Source organism: Canis lupus, chromosome 17 (assembly GCF_011100685.1).
Source record: "Canis lupus familiaris isolate Mischka breed German Shepherd chromosome 17, alternate assembly UU_Cfam_GSD_1.0, whole genome shotgun sequence".
NCBI lineage: Eukaryota > Metazoa > Chordata > Mammalia > Carnivora > Canidae > Canis > Canis lupus.
The window spans coordinates 31,796,678-31,815,878 of NC_049238.1; the positions used below are offsets into that span (position 1 = coordinate 31,796,678).

The following is a 19,201-nucleotide window of genomic DNA, read 5'->3' on the forward strand; positions in this document are numbered from 1 at the left end:
CCGATCCGGTGACATTCGGTGCCTTTTTTTTTTTTTTTTTTTTTCTTTATTTCTTTTCTTTTCTTGCAGAAGAGGGGCTGGAGGAGAGACAGCGCTTAGAGGCTGCAGTGGGCAGGAGGGAGAGGGAGAGAACACCGACAGAGAGCTGGCCAAGGGGTCTGGGAGGCTGCATCCTTCGGGCGTCCAGAGAAAGGGTCTTCGGCTCCACCTCACGATGCCAAAGAGCTAAATCTCGCCGCGCAGCCCGGTCTGGATGGGATTGCTTCTGGGTGCAGCACGGGACACTGATCACAATCAACTTGGACAAGTGACAAGACCGAGTCTGATGTCGATGGATGTCTTCTGAGGTCGTTGGAGGGGAGAGGACAGGAGGCAGCGTGCTCGGGGGTAGGTGGAGAAGCAGCCTCGAGGCCGGGGCCGGGCTATAAAGGGACGCGGAGTCGGCGAACAGCGAGACGAGCCCCGACTGGGGGCAAAGAGGAAGGAAGAGTTGGCGAAAAGTAGGGGGAAGTGGGGACGGGGTCAGGGGAGAGAGGAGGAGAGGAGGGAAAGTGAGGGCGGCGGGGAGGGATTAAAGGAAAGGGGGCTCGCCGGGGAGAAGGGCGGGCGGCAGGCTCGGGAGGTGGAGGGGAGGCTCGGGCCGGGCGGGGGCGAGGGGGCGGCGGGGCGGGGGGCCGCGGAGCGAGCGGCGCGGCGGGCCGGGGCTGCAGGCGCGGGAGGGCGGCGGGGGCAGGTGGGGCGCGCGGGGCGGGGGGGGGGCGCGCGGCGCGGAGCCGAGGCCAAGCGCATTGTGTCTGGCGGCGGCGCGGGAGCCCGGCGGCGGCCGCGGCGGGGCGGGAAGCCATGGAGCCGCGGGCGCTGGTCACGGCGCTCAGCCTCGGCCTGAGCCTCTGCTCCCTGGGGCTGCTCGTCACGGCCATCTTCACCGACCACTGGTACGAGACCGACCCCCGGCGCCACAAGGAGAGCTGCGAGCGCAGCCGCGCGGGCGCCGACCCCCCGGACCAGAAGAACCGCCTGATGCCGCTGTCGCACCTGCCGCTGCGGGACTCGCCCCCGCTGGGGCGCCGGCTGCTCCCGGGGGGCCCGGGGCGCGCCGACCCCGAGTCCTGGCGCTCGCTGCTGGGGCTCGGCGGGCTGGACGCCGAGTGCGGCCGGCCGCTCTTCGCCACCTACTCGGGCCTCTGGAGGAAGTGCTACTTCCTGGGCATCGACCGGGACATCGACACCCTCATCCTGAAAGGTGAGCGGCCGCTGCGCCCCGCGCCCCGCGCCCCGGGTGCCCGCGCGGCCACCTCCCCGCCGCGCCCCGCGCCCCGCGCCCCGCTCCGGCTCCCTCTTTCATCCTTTCTTCCTTTCCCTCCCCTTCTTGCCTCTCTTGCCCTTCTTCTTTCCACGACTCTCTTCTTTCCTCCTTATCCTGCTCTCCCTCTCCTCCTCCTCTCGAGGCTGGGCTTTAGCCGAGCCCCCCGCCCCGGCCCCCAGCTTTTATCTGCTCCTTTCCTTCCTTTGACTCCTCTCCCCCTCTTCCCCCTCTTCCCCCTCTTCCCTCTCTCTCTCCCCTCGTCCTCCTCTGTCTTTGTACACCTGCCTGACTTGCAAGGCATGTGTAGATTTTCTTGACGCTGCTCCCCTACGGAGGGTGACAATAAAAAAAAAAAAAAAAAAAAAAAAAAGCCCAAAACCTTTCCCCAGCCGGGCACCTCTCAAGTTGTGCTTTCCTTTTAGAAATACCTTTGGAAGAAAAGCAGTGCAAGCCTCCGAAGAGGCGGAAAGAGGCTTTTTCTTGTATTGTGCAGATGTTGGGTTAGATGGAACCGGCCTGGCCATCCCAGCCTGGCCGGCTAATGGGAAGCTAAGGAGGCCCCAGACCTTCTTGCCGACCCCAAAGTGCAGGGTTTCCTGTTGATTAGACGTCAGATAGCATTATTTCATTGGTGAGGCACTCGAGCACAGGTAGGACTTGCTTCTCACCTTCCTGATCACTCCACCCACCATCCTCCGTTTCGAGGCACACCGGGGTGAGGGCAGGAGCGGACCTGCCCAGGCCCTTTAAAGCACAGCTTTCTGGATTTGGCATAGAGTCTCTCATGTCTGTGATACCTTGTAAGGTTGCTTTTTGTTGTAGTTGTGGTTTTGGGTACTGAGTTGTAGAGCATTAGTTTGCTTTTCCGAAATCTATGCAACACCTGGCTTCCATGCATGTAAGCAGAAGTTTGATTTTTTGTTGTTGTTGTTGTTGTAATCTCATTCATGTAAAAATATTCAAGTGACAATCCTATTGGTGAAGTTTCCTTCTAACTTTCAGAGCTCCACTCTTATTTTAAATTATTTTTCTCTGAAAGGAAAAAAAAAACCCACCCTCTTTCCCTTGGACTCATTATTGCAAAAAAAGAAAAATCACTACATTTTAGTATTTAGTAGCCATTTAGAAAAGCCAACAAACAGACTTGTGTGGAATTACAGCGTGGAATGGAATTACATAGAAAGGAGGGGGTTAATAACATTTTGGCCTTCGGAGTCTTGTTAGTTGGCATATTCTTCATTTCTCATACATGTCAACTTCCTCCTTCCCATGGCTAGCTCAGCTGGGGACTGCCATCTGAAATCTGTCTGTGCATGGAAGGACTCCAGCACTTTTGGGGAGGAATAAGATACAGTAACCTTCCTTTGGGAAGTACATCTTTTTCTTTCTTCTCCTAACTCACATCCAAATCTGATTTCACCTCATGAAGATGCTGCATAATTAATTCTGATAGTAGCATAGTACATGAACAAACTGTAAAAGCTGGATTTGGAGGCTCAGTTATGGAATGCTCATTTAGGCAAGGCAATTTTGAAAGCTAAGCAGCATAGTCTGTCTTTGGAAGCGACAGAGCTGCATTGCCTTAGACTCTTTCTATGCCTACAGTAGTTGATTGCACGTAAATTGCATATAGTGGAATGCCTGAAACAGCAGGGCAGAGCCTAACCCAACAACAGGAGAGGGGCCCCCACAGGATACTGCACATTCCCCACCTCTGGAAGTGCCCTGGCTAGCTGAGGTGCCCAGCTCTGGGGTAATCCAGAGCCAAATATCCTAAAAGTAAAGGGACTTTAGAGGTCATTGAATCCCGTCTCCCACCTATTGTTCAAAATCCCTTCTACATTCTTTCTGGCAAATGTCTGTCCAGCCTAGCACTTCTATAAGATTTCTATACTAACTAAAATGATCATATATTTCTTGTCATGAACACAGTGTTTTAGATTAAAACAAAATCACCTTTATAACATTGGTGGTGTTTAGCTAATCCTTTGTGCAGAACAGTAAAGGGTTCTAGGCTATAACCAGAAGACATGGACTCCATTGCTGGCTCTACTGCTCAGTTGCAGTGTATCCTCCAAGAAGTGTCCAGACCTCATTGGCCTTCGGTTTTCTTATCTATGGTATTAGGAAAGCTGACTATTCTTTAGGGAATTTTCTAGTTCTAAAATTTAACATTGTTATAATAATAACAGTGTAATTTTAGCTTTCTGGGAAGTTAATGAGCTGACATTATTACGACATGAGGAGTTGGGAGAAAATGACAGCTATCAGTAGATGATAGGATCATAATTTGTTGTTTGGGAGACGGCCAAAAATGCTTCAAGTACTTTCAACGTTGCAACTAACCTACCTTGGGCTAGTTACATAACTCTTCTGGCTCTCCATTTCATCACCTATGAAATGAAGGGGCAAAATGAACAGCTTAAAATTCTATAATTCTACAAATAGTTTGATTTTGGCACCCGTATTAGGTAAGCATTATTACTTTTGTTTTGGCATCTGATGTTCGTGGCAAATCATATGTCATACATATGACAAATGAGTCATATGTATCTAGCAGTTGACATCACATCCAATTTAAAAATTTAAAGAACTAGGGTCTTATGGTCTACTTTTACTTCCTTCTCTTAATTATTTTGTTGATGAGTTTTAACATTTAGAAATTGTAGTCATGAGAAATGAAGAAAAATAGACTTAGATGGGGGAGGTAGGTGGGGAGTGGGGTGGGGTGGGTACGGGCCGCAGAACCACCTGGGATATTTAGTGAGCTTTGGAGAGAAAAAGAGACGAGCTGTTCCTCATAGGACTTAGAAGGCAAAACCCGGAGGTGAGTAAAAGTTGCAGAGAAGAAAGTGTGAGTTGATAATATGGAAAACATTCTCACTGTTGGAATTGTTTGCATTTCCTGTTACTGGAGGCCAGGCAAGTATTTCTGAAAGATGTAGAGGAGACAGAAACAGTCTAAACGATGAGAAATTAGTTTTGAAATGGAATGTATAGACTATCTCATCTTGATCTACTTAAGGAAAATCACAGAAAAACATTGATTTCGATGGGACAACTATTTGGGAAAAAATTACCAAATTCTAAGTGTCACTCTTCATTATGACTCTAGTTCACTGCTAGCCCAGAGTGACCCTAGGTCTAGACTGGACCTCCAAGCAGGACCTTCAGTAAGAACAGTGGTAAATTTCTTGATAAATGCCTTGAAAACCAAGACTAGAACCCTGTGCTCCTCTGCCAGGCTGACAAAGGACTTTTTGCCAGCCCAGTTTGAGTACAGTTGTTTTTCCAGCTGCCAGGCCTCTTAACTAGCATTGCATTGGCCAGTCCACATATCTGTCTCTTGCCCACTGGGATAACTTGCAAAGGCTTTAGAGATTTTAGGTTCATTCACTATTTCCATCGTTTCCTATCCAGTGCGGTAAATGCCAATTGCAATTATGTGCAAGGTAATGAGGAAGACGTGGCATGTGGGGTTCTTTTGGGTTTGAGTTGGTCAGTTGACGCTAAATTATTCTTCCATACAATTCCTTCTTGCAGCTGACTTTTGCTGCTAAAGAAGCTGTACTGGTCAAAGTAGTGTATGCAAATGAAGTCATCCTCCACTTAGCAATTAGAAGGATAGAAAAGTTGAGAGAGCCTAGTTACAGGAACTTGAAAGAATGGACTTAAAATGTAGAGCTTCAGGCCTCCCTGTGCCACTGGGACTGTTAGAGGTTTGGAAGAAACTGTACATATAAAAGTCACAGAAAGTCAGTAAAGCGGGTGGACGTGGCGTGGATCACATAGGAAGCCCAGGGAATGAGAAAAAGGTGACCTAAGGATAGGTTCTCCATTCATTCATCTGATTTATTCACTCAACGAATACATATTGGGTGTCAGGTATTGCTCTAGGTGTAGAGGTTACAGGAGTGCATACATGGACATAAGTGTCTATCCTCCTAGGATTCCTATCAAGTGGTGGAGGAGTTATTTTCTAGTGGGTTACGTAGGAACCACCCGTAGTAGGTTGTGGGAAGAGCGCTTGGAGAGGGCTGCTAGCACTGGTAGGCAAATGACAGAGAATACGGTGCAAAGTGATGGACTGCTCTGCCCTTTGGGGGACGCCGGCCCTTCTGTTCCAAGTACAGCTCTTCTGTTTAAACTACTGGATGAACATTCAAATAGGAGGACAGATGGAAGGAGACTCAGTTGGAAACATTATATAATGCTTCTCTCAGTTACTGAAAACACTGATTTTAATAAATAAACATTGATGAGGCTTGTGAATACATTATGTAGAACTTTGGAGAAACTAATTTTGTTTTTTTTATTTTTATTTTTTTTTTAAATTTATTTATTTATGATAGGCACACAGTGAGAGAGAGAGAGGCAGAGACACAGGCAGAGGGAGAAGCAGGCTCCATGCACCGGGAGCCCGATGTGGGATTCGATCCCGGGTCTCCAGGATCGCGCCCTGGGCCAAAGGCAGGCGCCAAACCGCTGCGCCACCCAGGGATCCCGAGAAACTAATTTTGAATGGGAATTAGTCATTGAAATTATATCGAAAGTTCCAACTGTTCTTACTAGCCCTCCCTTTAATTTTCTAAATTTTTTAATTAAAGTTTTTCATTAAAAACCATTAACGTTACATTTCAAGTATATGTACCTTGTTGATGTAAATCAAATTTTAGTATTATATATTGCCTGCAATAAACAAAAGGAAGATTCATGTTGCAGTGTTTTGTTTTTATGAAATTGAAAGGGGTAGGATTTCAGAAATGTGAAGATGATAATTCTGTATGCATATTGTTAACTTGTATAAATCATTTGGGATTGAATTCTTGAAACTTGAAATAAAACATGTCCTTGTGGTTTCAGAAGCATTTTTCATCTAATGAGGTAAACAGAGATATCAAAGACAGTAGGACACATATACTTTGTCATTTTGTTCTGTGTAAGAAAAAGAAAGTAGGAAAATTGGTAGGAATTCATTGAATCTGTTCTTCATTCTGCTAATGATTTATCTGTTTCCCCTGTTGCTTATTTTCCATGAAATTAATAGTCTGTACAGGACCCACCAAGTTCTACCTGACACGGAAATAGATTGATGCTTTTCTTCAGCTCATTTGTAGACCAAAGTATCATTTGTGTTAGAATAATTATCTCCCAAGAGCAGATTATCTAGGAAAGTTGAGAGAGGCTAGCACTGTTTCTCCTCCCCGACCCATTAGGTCACATATGGTTCTCAGATCTTGTCTTGAACTAGAAGATGCTGCCAGCAAAAGGATTCCTTAGTTTTGGGGGTGCTGGGGATATCATCAAGACTGTCTTTTTCTTTCTTTACTCTGAAAGCCAGTGGTCTCCGAAATTGTTTTGAGCATCACTGTATATAATTTATATTCATTCATTTTTAAGTTATGTGCTTGGACCATACCAACATATGTGTCATAAAACACAGACAAAAGCAAATTTTGAAGGAATGTGGTAATAGATATCAACAGAAGTTCAACTATTTTCACCCTACATTCCTAAAGATTGCTTGTATACCCCCTGGCATGTGCATACTCCACTTTGAAGAGTGCTTCTCTCACTGCTCATTAGCAGAGCCAAGTTTCTCATCTGAGCCAAGAAACGAGTGATTTTTCCTATCCTGGCTGAACTTTATTACTTTATTGGGGGATGTGTGTCTCCCAGTACACTGTTATGTCACACACATTCATCTTGCACAGGGGAGAGAAGACACATTTTATTTTTGTATCATCTCTGATACCAGGCACAGGATTAAACGAGCCCTTTTTAATTAAACAACTGCCAGCTCATACTACACAACTCTTAATGACTAGATTTGTGGTTTTGTTGCAAAGTGTTTTGAGGCTGAACATAGCCAAGAGTAGCACTCTATGGTTCAACACGTTCTATTGCTAATGCTCCTGAAGGTTATCTTGAATAGAAATGAAATTCTTACTTACCATTCTACTATCGAAAAAAGATACTTGCTTAAATTCTTTTCATCTATATACAGGAATTGTTTTTTAAAAGTGATTTATAAACACAAAAGTGGATGAGGTTTTAAGCGGTTTGGGATCAGAATTGGCAAAATCAATGACCTTTTTATTCACCATGTCTCATGGATAACATTCAGCAATGGCCTTGAGAGGAAAAAAGGAAGAGTTTTTGCTATGTCATGGAAAGTTCACATCCAATTATATCCAAGTTGCTGTGATTTTTTCCCCTTAGCTACTGATTTTTCTTCTCCAAAGCTCAAAAAGAGCCTTCAAACTCTCAAACCTCAGGCCAACTACTGGTAATTGCAAGTGTTCTTGATTGCCTTAGAAGATAAGCTTTTGTTAGGGGAGCATCTGGACGTTAAGATCCATTGAGGGAGAAAAGGAGACTCCCCAGTGTAGATGCTAAGCTAGAGACCATCAGGAGTGGGAACATTGAAGGAATTTAGGCAGCGGATGGGGTTTCCCAACAGTTAACCAAGAATGGACTTTCCTTCCATCTCTGTTATGCCTGAAGGGCAGATTTTTGATCTGTGACCTCTGTGACCAAGCAAGCTGTGACCTCGGTGTGGCTTTCTCCTGTTTCACTCGGCCCACCTTTTTCCCAGTCCACCTTATCTTTCAGGGAGCTTCCAGTGTCCTTTCATACTCAGTGGTGTGAACATCTGTTCCATTTTGTGGTACTATCTGTGGCTAAAAGCATCAGATTTGGTCATTCTCTTCACTTGCCACCCTCTTGCAGAAGCAACTGGTGAAATAGAAAGGAAAAGTTGAAAACAGCCAAACTGGAGGATCAACAGCTACTTCAAATAGGAAATATGTCTCCTTTGGAATAAAACATTAGCTCAACATTCGGGGGGCAGTTCAGCTAAGATCATTTGAACAATGTAGACTTGCTTTAGGTTTAAAAAATTAGTTTTCCTACACTTACTATCTAAAAAAAAAAAAAAACCAAACCAAACCCACAAACCACCACAACATTGATATTGTCTAAAGCGTTGCACAACTGGTTGTAAAGATCTTTATCAAAATAAAGGCATCTGTAAATAGAAAGTGGGCTTTATCTTCCAAAGCTGATAAAATTTATGACAGTTTATTTTTTTCACTTTCTTCTAGTGTTTCCCTGTGGTTAAAAGTGATTGCAATGATTAATCTATTTTACTGCAAGTTTTAACTAAAAGGATGTAACTGAACTTGGAGCATGAGAGACTCAGCATCCGTGTCTGAAGCTGACAGCCTTTGTTTGCTGCAGGGTAACTGGAGACTATATGCTGTGCTCCATCTCTCTTGAAATTCAGCCAGATAAACTGATTGCAGACCTAATAATAATGTCATGGGGCACCCATCAGAGAATGCACCAGCAAGTGAGAAAAGGGGAGCAATACGAACCGCATTTTAGTTTCTGTTATCTTAAATTGCTGAGGACACATGGAATTATTTCCTATAACTTGCTAGGTGTCCCCCAGGGTTCAGACTTTTTGATATTTTGTTTACAGGTAAAAATCAATCAACTAATTTCTCCTCTAAGGACCTAAAGGATGTGCTGTGTCCCCTTTTGGTTTTCTCAAGTAATTTGATACTAGATAGGCACGCAGAGAAAAGGTTCCAGAAATATAAATGGGAAATTCTGAATGTATTGATAATTCCAGAAGGCGTAATTGTCTCTTTGCAACAGGTCACTCAACTGCAAATCAACACTGATGCTTCCATCTGCCAATAAGCACTGACGTGCAGACTTTGGGTCTGTCACAGTAGAACAGGCAGGATTGGGAGAGTGGGGGAGTGGGGAGGGCTCTGTTTGGCTTGGATCTCTTTTGTTTACATGTTCAGGATTTTTATTTGGTGTAGGGGATGTGAGCATTTGCTTCACTCAACGATCAGTCAACAAATGTTACTGAGTGTTGGAAAGGAAACACTTTTGAAGATAAGAGGCTGCTTAGTGAAAAATATGGGTGCCATGTCCTCCTTTCTTGTAGGATTGTGCTTTCCCTTAACCATACCCAGAGTAGTGAGGAAGGAGGTCTGGGTAAGTGGTCAATTTGACTTTAGATGCCATTTCTTAAATTCTCACAATTTTGAAAACTGCTTACAGTGATGTTTACAGTTGTCATGGAATTTTAAACCCATACATCCTGTTAAATGGTACTCAATGAAGTTATCCTGAAAAACAACAGAACTGATCGCCTGTCACGTGATTGAGAAATTATGAAACTGATCATCGCAGTGACCGTTTGATGTCACAAGAGACAACTGAAGGGGAGAAGAAACCAAACATATAATTGAGCCTAGGCCAACTGAAGCTCAGTGTTTGTTTTATGCCAGTGATGCTTCAGAATCCCTTGTGCTGGGTCACTTCATTCTTTGCACATATTGTAGGAGACTGGGTGTTCAGACAATGGAAGTATTGGTTGAAGAAAGCTGAAACTCATAAGTACTAGAAAAATAATGAGATAAGCTGAAGTAAGGAGTGGCAGGAAAAGTGACAGTGATGGCTAACATGAATATTTCTGAAAAATACTGTCTTTTGTTCAACTGTGGAAACAAAACAAAAGACACAAGGAAAGCATTTGCTATTCAGTAGTAAAAGATAAAACCCAGCCAGAAGATGTCCACCGAAGAAACATCAAAGTCACATTGTAGTTCTTTCCTTTCCTTTTTTTTTTTTCTCAAGAGTTACCTTTTCTTTCTGGAGGAGACTCAGCTTGGTAGGAGGAAAATGGGTGAGCTCATGTAGAATCAAAGATCCATAGAGTTGAAGGGAACTTTGAGCAGTGATTCTCACCCTATTTTTTTTTTTTTTTTTTTGCTACGAAGCCCATAACAGAAGATTTTCACATCTGCTACTAGCACCTATCAGTTCTCGGCATACCAGTTCAAATTCCCTCCTTTTCTTTCTGAAAGCTTATTTTCAGAACACCTGTGAAGGAGGGGGTGTTGTAATCAGCATCATTTCAAATTTGTTTTAATTTATAAAACAGAGTCTACCATTTGGCTAAGGGAGGCCTTCAGTCTTATATAGAAGAAGCTAAACAGACAGCAGTCTGATGGGCAGTGGGGATGGGGGCTTTATCTACATTGCATAGTTTTCAGGCTTGGATGCTTGTAATGGGAGCTGATGGATATTGTACACATTGATGGTTTGGTCCCCCAAAGTCATCCCCAGGCATCACCACTGATTTGGAAAATTGGGAGCCATATAAATAACTCATTTCCTGTTCATCTTCAGAACTGATCCCAACATACCTGAATTGGGAAAAATTTTTTACAGTGATAGGAAAAAGAGTATAGAAGGTCGCAGTTTTGTATGCCCTCCAAGTGCGACATAGTTATTGAAATAAATATATCTGAGAGCCCCTGAGAGGCATTAAACAGAGTCGTTCCCTTGTCTCTAATCCACATATACAGACGACTCTGCAGTAATATTTTGATATGCCATGGGGGAAATTGAGTGCTTCTTACTAACAGGCCCCAGATTTTCATTTTGGAAATTTGTGGCATGGGTACTTTTTAGAGCATATTTTTATTTCTAAATGATAACAGAGTTTTTGTTTTAGCATGCTTCTAATTCTATTTACAGGTTAAAATGACAGACTTCTTTTTTCCCTGTCGCCAAGTGTTCTATATATGTAGTTTTTCTAGAGTTGTTTTTATTTTTGAAAAGGCCAGGTAGAGCAGCATTTCTGATTAGGTATGAAACATTATAATTTGAGCTGTGGGTCTAATTTTTTAAAATGCAGTTAATAAAGCACTTGACAAACATCTACTTACATAGCTGGATTTATCAGTTAAGGATCTCTTGGTGCCAAATAACAGAAAACCCAAATAAAAATGGCTTAACCTACAAGGAAAATGTATTATCTCCCATAACAAGATGTCTGGAGGAAACCTGTTCCCTGGGCTGATTAAAGATTCAGTGCTGTTGGGCTTTAGTAGTCCCAACATGGGTGTTTTTTGCCTTCAGGCTTGTTTCTTCCTGGTCACAGCAGTGCCATGAGTCACTTCCTCACACAGCTGACAGTTCAAAGGCTAGGAAGGAAGAGAGGCCATGCCCCATTTTTTGTGAATCTATTTTATAATAAATGTAATTTCCCAGAAGTCTCTGAACAGACTTCCCACTGGTCTCATTGGTGAGATTATTGTCACATGACCATTCCTAAACCAATCCTTGGTGAATGGAATGGAATTATCATAATTCCCTTAGACCAATTAATTTTTTCCCTGGTCCTGGTGAAGAGCCCAGTCTCCCCAGGGAAGCATTTAGCTGCCTGACAGATGAACAAAATTTGGTCTCTGTCAGCTAAGGAAGTGTGGACGTTGTATATACAACCACAGTGCACAGTGGTGGTGTCTGGGGATGACTGGAGGACCAAATCATTCATGTGTACAATATCCAAACTCCAAATGGCAGTCCAGTCCTACCTGTGGTCATTCTGTAGGTAGATCAGGACTGAGAAGAGAACCCAGATTTTCTACTAGCTTTTCCAGATTTACTATGTTCTCTCTATCCTGCCCTGATGGGCATAGGGGAAGAAAAACATCTTTTTCCTTTTACACTCCAGCTTCTCTGGTTGGGACCTTATAAAACAGAAGACAGATTAACAAAAGAAAACAAATAGAAGTTTGAAATGTACATGGTGCATATATTTGGGAGCACTCAGATAAGTAACTCAAAGTGGTGGTTAGAACTTGGGCTGATATGGCATCATAACAAAAGAACAATATATTTTTAAGAAGAGACCATACAAAGGAAAAGGACTTTGAGCTTCTAGGACTGACAAATTGTGGGAAGGCAAATATATGAGGGAAACCAATGACAGATAATGACCAGTTTTAGCAATTTTTAAAATGTAGTTTCCTTTGGTACTGTCTCTGGGATGATATGAGTCTAGAGATGCCTCTGGTGATTAGCTTCTATCCTCTCTGGTAGAGACGGGAAGGAGGAGAGCAGAGAAATTTTCTTATATCTACTTCTTCTCAATTGCCTTCAGCTCACAATAATCCTCATGAAAAAATGGCATATTTTGGGGCAGCATACTCTGCTACCTTTCTTGGGCACTTGGAAGTGCCTTGAAAGCCTGGTGCTTTTGTGAAGAGCTGGTTGTGGTTCTTTAATCTCGAGTGACCCAGGAACTTCATGATTGTTTCTAAGGAGGCTTATTTATAATTGCACTTAAAAAAATGGAATGTAAAATGTTCAAAATAGTGCATTTTAGGGGATATAGACGTATTCTAAGGTCCGATAGTGCAGTTGCTATAAATTTCATATGCACTGGGCTTGGTGAGATCAGGATTTCAGTGCTTCCTGGATGTACAACCTTATTCCCCTACCCCACCAACACACAGAGAAGGTCAGTGCGCACCAGAGAAGAGTTCTGTGGAAATCATTATTCCGAATATGCCTGACCCCCACCCCCAAGCCAGCCTGGTTTATAAAAGTCTGTTCGCCCTACAATATGACTTGTTTTAATTTCCCGTAGGAAAATAACAGTGACGATAATATGTTTCATTATCATCCCTTGACCGGTAACCCACTGACCATTATTACAAACTACTAAGTGCATCTATCACTATTAACAACTTGAGAAAGAAAATTAGCAAATCCTCTTGCTGTTTTCTGTGTCTTGATGTGTTGGTAGAAGCACATGCTCAAAACCTGAGAAACTAACCAATTCTAATTTGAAGAGATGCCGCTTTACTAGTGTCTTTATAGGGCTTGAATAATCCTTGAGATTTCTGTGAAGAAGTGTTTGCTTTCAAAATTGCAAAGCTGGAAGGCCACGTGAGGAAGCAATTGTTTGACCATGTATGATCTTGGGTTTGGAGGAGGGAGTAGAGGGAGACTGTGTTAGGATGAGCCCCAGTCATCTCAGCAGGCATGTTCAAGCTGACCCACCTCAGTGCACCTCACATTTTCTGATGGAATTACTATGCTCCTCTTGGATGTCTCATTTGAAACTGAGAGACCTATTTATTAAAGCTTGATACCTCTTTAGAGCAGGAATTTCAAAGCAAGAAAACAATCTGAACCATTACAGATGGGCTGAGCTAGCAGGATTTTAGCACAGAAGCCTCAGAAGATGGTGTAGAGCCACAAGGTATGTGGGTGGACATATATTTGGACCACCAGATTGCATGCCAATTTGTAGGTTCAAAAAAAAAAAAAAACAAGAGAGCAGGCAGGAAAGAAAAGAAAGCAGGAAGGGACAAATGAGCAGCTATTTGGTGAATCTTTGGAGGACCATCTCTATGGGCATCTTGTTTCTTTAAATATAAAAAATTAGTACATTTATTTATCTTTCTAAAATCCAATCTTATCATGTCTTAGCTTTTAATAAAAATCTCTGTCTGAGGGGTTCCTCAGTAAATTAAACACAGAATTACCAAATGATCCAGCAATTCCACTCCTAGGAATATACCCAGAAGAATTGAAAACAGGGACTCAAACAAAATCTTCTACACGAATGTTAATAGCAGCGCTATTCACATGAGCCAAAATGTGAACACAACCCAAATGCCCATCCATTGATGAATAGATAAACAAAATATGGTATATTATATAATGGAACATTATTCTGCCATAAAAAGGAATGATTTGCTGCTAATCTTGAAACCATTGTGATAAGTGGAAGAAGCCAGACACAGAAAGCAATGTATTGTATGATTGCAGTTATAGAAATATCCAGAGTAGGCCAATCCGTAGAGAAAACAAGGATGGAGGAATGGGTAGTGACTGCTTAATGGGTTTTCTTTTGGGTTGATAAAAATGTTCTGGAAAAAGAGGGAATGGCTGCACAGTGTACTAAATGAAATTGAATTGTTCACTTTAAAATGGTTAAAATGGTAAAAAAAAAAAAAAAACCACACACACACACACACACACACAAATCTCTGATGGTTTCCCACTGTTCACGGCTATAAGTCTAAACTTCTCAGCAGTTCATAAAAGGTCATAAAATAATCTTCACTGTTAGCTCCAACTACCTTTCCGGTTATATACCCGGCCACTCCTCTGAGAAATCAAGGGTCAGGCTATACCAGCCCATTTGCTGTTCCCTCAATACATACGCCCTTCACTGTCTGTATCATTGCATATCCTGTTTCCTCCGCTGGAAATACCATGCCTTCTTGTCCATCTGGGCTCTCTTTCTTGTAGGCTTAGTGTCATACTTAATTCCTTGACTCTAGCCTCAGCCCCTTTGCAAGGTTAACTGCTTTATTAGCTGAGACCCCAGTGTGCTTTATACATACCTCTATGATGGTACTCCCTACATTGTACTGTGATTTGTTTCCTTGTTTTTTTTTTTTTTTTTTTTTTTTCCCCTACCTTAAGGCCAGGGACAGATAGTACCCAGCGTAATATCTGGCACATGGCAATCTTTCCATAGAATGGCTGTTGAAAAAGATTACATTGGCTTGACTCATATTATGGTCATCCTATCTGGTTCATTTTCTTCTCGCCCACTCCATCATTTTTTGTTCAGTTCAAGGATAAGGAGAAGGGAGAATTATTCTCAGTTTTCAAAGCCTAGGACTCTAATAATTAATTCAAAAAAGACAAAGTCCTTGGCATTTTTAAAAAGTAGTGATAGTAGTGGAGGTAAAAAAAAAAAACCATTTATTTATGCTATGCTTTTATTTTTGAAGTGTTAAAAAAATCAGTGTAAAATTAACAGAGTGCTTCTTTATGGGGGATTTTCTTTATAAATGTTCTTAATCCTGAACTAAAGGATTGTATTATTATTGAAGTTTTCTTGTCTTTCTGCTTATCTCCATGGGAAGTCTCTGCTTCCAGGGAACTGTTCTGTTATCTCTGTTCTCTCACAGGACCTAGTAGGGGGCTTTAGAAATATTAGGAACTCGGTACTGACACAGTGTTTTGCAAAATATTTCTTTTTACAGTTTGGTATATTAAATACACTTTTTAAAAAAAAATAAAATTGTTGCAAGTCCAGTTATATACTTCCTTTGGCCAGAAAGCAGAATGGCTGGAATAAGCTACAGAAAGACTCTTGGTTGCTGCCCTTCATCTGTCTCTTCACTGAGCTGTTCTGCTGTGTGGGGCTCATTGCTAGGGAGGCTCTCCAGCTGCGGGTGAATTGCATGGGGTGCAAGAGTGCTCTCCTCTAGCGGAGGTGGCTCTCCTAGAGACCAGTGGCTTTGCTCGCCCTCTGAAGTGATTTCCCTCCCAGCAAGTTTATTTTGCAGTTTTCTGAGGAGACAGAGGAGTCAAGAGATGTGGGGTATCTTCTCCACCCTGTTATTAACTCACTATGTGACCTTGGCCAAGTCACCTCACCTCTTCAGAGCCTCATTTTCCCGTTCGTAAATAGAGATTGGATCACTATAACCTGTTGGGTCTCTTTCAGCATTAACTGGCTGTAATTATAGGATGCCCAGAAAACAGTGGCTTAATTAACTCTGCAAAGTATAAGGATAGGAAAAGGTCAGTTCTTTCTAGAAGCAGGTAAGCAGTAGGACAATCCAAATTTGAGAGCCTTTTCCTGTTTTCAAACTGTTCACCCGTATGTCTTTTCTTTGCTCTTTTGTATGTGACAGGCTTTCTTATTGCTTAATTTTCTTTTATGTTTCCTGAGGATTTCAAAGGAGAAAGCGGGACTTTCTATATTGTTCCAGGGATTCTCTTCTGTGGGAGCAATGTTTGCCATTTGGTTGGAAGAATTCAACTGTATAATTTTTTTTGCTTCTTAGATTATTTCATAGGGAATTGGTAATAATAAGGTATATCTGGTTTTAGGGACTGGAGTCAGAGTTTATAGTAGAGAACAAAAAGGAGTACCCTTTAGAAAATTGCATAGTATAATTTAAATTTTGCCTTACTCGCTCATTTTTAAATGTCTTTGAAGAAGTTTTGAAAAGATTTTGATGAAAGAAAAAATCATACACCTTTTTTGTTACTACAGGAAAAATTCTAGCTTTATTCCTTCTTTGCTTCAAAGAGTATTTAATACTCATAATTCATGTGAAGTCAATGAGGAGTCTACAATTATGTGTTATGCTTCATTTTGTTCAAAAGTTTTAAAGGTATGCTTTCTGAATTTAGTTATCCATTGCATTAAACACCTGGAAGTTATATTTGATCGGTTTAATTTAATTCATATTATGAATCCTGATTATTCATTTTAGTTTCTTTTCCCCCCCTCACATAATATTTTAGGTGGCTTGCCACATACTGTAACTGGAGTAATAATTAATTTTACTGAAAGCCTTATTCAAAAAATTTGAATGTGATATGACTTCTGTTGACTCCAAGTTTCCTCCTTTACCAAGGAAAAGATATATCTACATAACCTCTTTCGTCATCCATGGCACTGATTACAATGGCTAATTGTAATTAGCCTCTCAACTTCCAATCCTTGATAGGACCAGTTGTTTTTACTTAAATCCTTCCACACAAACCAGAGACTGGGTAGGCAGGCCAATCATCAACCTTGTCTCCATCAGGGTCAGGCTGGTGCTTATCAAGAGAGCCAGAGTGTGACTTCCGGAAGACAGACTGTATGTTGTTTAGGGTATTGAGGTAGTACATCTCCCCTTGTCCCTGTCATAAGCATTTGGTTATATGGAAGATGTACTTAGAAGATTATCTAAGAGCAGGAAAATAAACCTGTGTAGAGAAAGTTAACTACTAACCTACCCTGAATGGTGGTGGGGAAGATGGGTGAGAAGCAAGTTCATAGAGAGGGAGAGGAGAGCCATCCCATAACGGTCTTAACTTTGGTCTCTTGGTTTGGGAATATATTGCTTAAAAAGTTTCTTCATTCTTTGGGGATTTTGTTTCTTCATTTCCTTTTACAAACGGTAATACTAGGGAAGAGGCTTACACAATCCGTGGGAGACTATGAACTAGGTAAGTGAAATTTCTCTGTAGTAGCCATATGATGAGGCATGAGAGACTCATGGAGTATTAAAGAAAGCACCTTAAATGGACACAGCAGATTCCTTCCACATCACTTAAAGCAGCTATTCACAAGGAGAAAAAGGACACATGTTCCCTGAGTAAGCGTGTGTGGTCCAGGAGAATGACATTGAAACTGCTGGCAAGTTACCATTTGTGTACAGAGGGGGATGTGTCCATGTGGTTGGGGGTTGGTGTGTGAGGTGAGGGATGGGCGCTGGGGCCTGGGAGGGGGAAGACGCAGAGACCTGGGCACCAGGAATTCCTGGCCTACCCCTGGCCCTTCCTGCTGCACATAGGACCTTGGCAAGTTCGCATAAACCTCTCTAGATCTCTGTTGGTCATTTTTATTTTATTTTGTTTTATTTTAAGATTTTATTTGAGAGCACCAGCAGGGAGGGGGGAGGGGGAGGGGCAAAGGGAGAAGCAGGCTTTCCACTGAGCAGGGACAGCACCCCCACCGTCCCCCTCCCCCATCCTCCCACCCTCCTACTCTAAATCCTCAGGGCTCCATCCCAGAATCTGGGATCATGACCTGAGTTTAACGGACTGATCCACCCAAGCACCCCATCTGTTGGTCATTTTTAAAGTGAAGGGTGGGATTTCTAAGAGTTTTCCAAATTACTACATTTTATGATTTATTTAGAGTGTCAGGAAGTCAGAGTGAGTTTTCCAGATAGCTAAAACCTACCTTTCTGTGCATCTTAATGGGTGGATGTATTTATTCAATGCATTATGCACACCCCTGCCCTCTGAAACAGAGAGCTCTAAATTTAGCTTTTGCATAATGATTCAGGTTATCATTATGAACGATGACATAATACTTAGGTACCCTTAGAGAATGCAGAGGTGTGTAGAACTATGTGCCTCAAAACTAAATAACATAGTCTACTATTCTTCAAAGAAATTGTGCTTTCTCTGATTTTTTGTTTTAATGCTTGCTGTTTTTCTAAATATCTCTTCCTTTTTCTTCTGTTGCCTGCCTCTAGCTTCCCTTTTATATATCCCACTTTGCTGTTTCTAATGGGCTAGAACACAGGGCTGTAGATGAAGCACGTAGGAATTAGGCCTGAAGTTAGCGCAAGAACCTGTAGGTGAGGTTTCAGGAGGGACTCCTGTGAGTGAAGACTGCGGGACTTGGTTGTCATTGCTGTAGGCTTTTGGGGGTTCTTCTGTGTTGCAAGGAGCAAATTTTGCAGAACTATAGTCTGAAGTACTACTTACTGAACGCTGTAAAGTTTGTGACCATTCTTCCTCCAGAGAAATCAAGAATGGTGACAGGGCAAGAAGGCCAAGAGGGCTCAGAAATAGAAAGAGGTCACTGAGAGGACAGATGGACAGACCTGTGAGAGTGTCCGGATGATCGACAGACACGGCCAGATCTCCTTTGTAGGGCATCCCACACAGTCATTCCGGTTCACAGCCTTGGCTTGCCGGCCATTCTGTACCATGACAGCCCATTTCTGCCTCCTTTAGATAAAGCAGATACAGGGGATTGGCAGTGGCAAGGCTGAATTAGGACCCATGGATGCTGAACTCCTAGTTAATTGTCATCCTATTGATCCTCCAGACCACTTGTCGCAGATTAAGAAAATGTAAATTGGCGATTCATTTGCTGTGTATTTACATGGAAATGCCACTTTATTAGTTTGCAAAGTACAGTAGCTTCCATTTCAGCATATATTTGGACACTGACTAATTTGCACTTGTTTGATCTTGCAAGCTTGGCAATTTTGGGAAACCTCCTACATCTCCCATCCTCCCTCCTCATAATCTCACCTCACCCATGCAACAAAGCCAAGAATGTTGCTTTAGGCTATAGGAGCCATATTAAAAAATACTGCTGGGTTTCTTCAAGCTTTTCTGATGTAAACTAATTAATTAATTAATTTTATGTTTAGGTAACTCCCGAGGGTGATAGGGAGGTGTGGGGGAAAAAGCCAGGAGACCACCAGTGATTAGACCAATGGGACTGTCTGTGTCATCCTT

General features: G+C 42.4%; 1 protein-coding gene across 2 annotated transcripts in view; it reads left to right on the plus strand.

Moving 5' to 3' along the window:
• Positions 1-787: 787 nt before the first annotated feature.
• The window catches only part of TMEM178A (transmembrane protein 178A), a 50,379-nt gene continuing 31,965 nt past the window's right edge, over positions 788-19,201 (plus strand). The window contains exon 1 of one of the 2 annotated variants that reach the window (XM_038561340.1): positions 788-1,243. In XM_038561340.1, coding sequence (XP_038417268.1) covers positions 844-1,243 — 400 coding nt within the window. In that variant the 5' untranslated portion in view covers positions 788-843. The remainder of the gene's footprint in view (positions 1,244-19,201) is intronic. The other variant, XM_038561339.1, reaches the window with a different exon arrangement.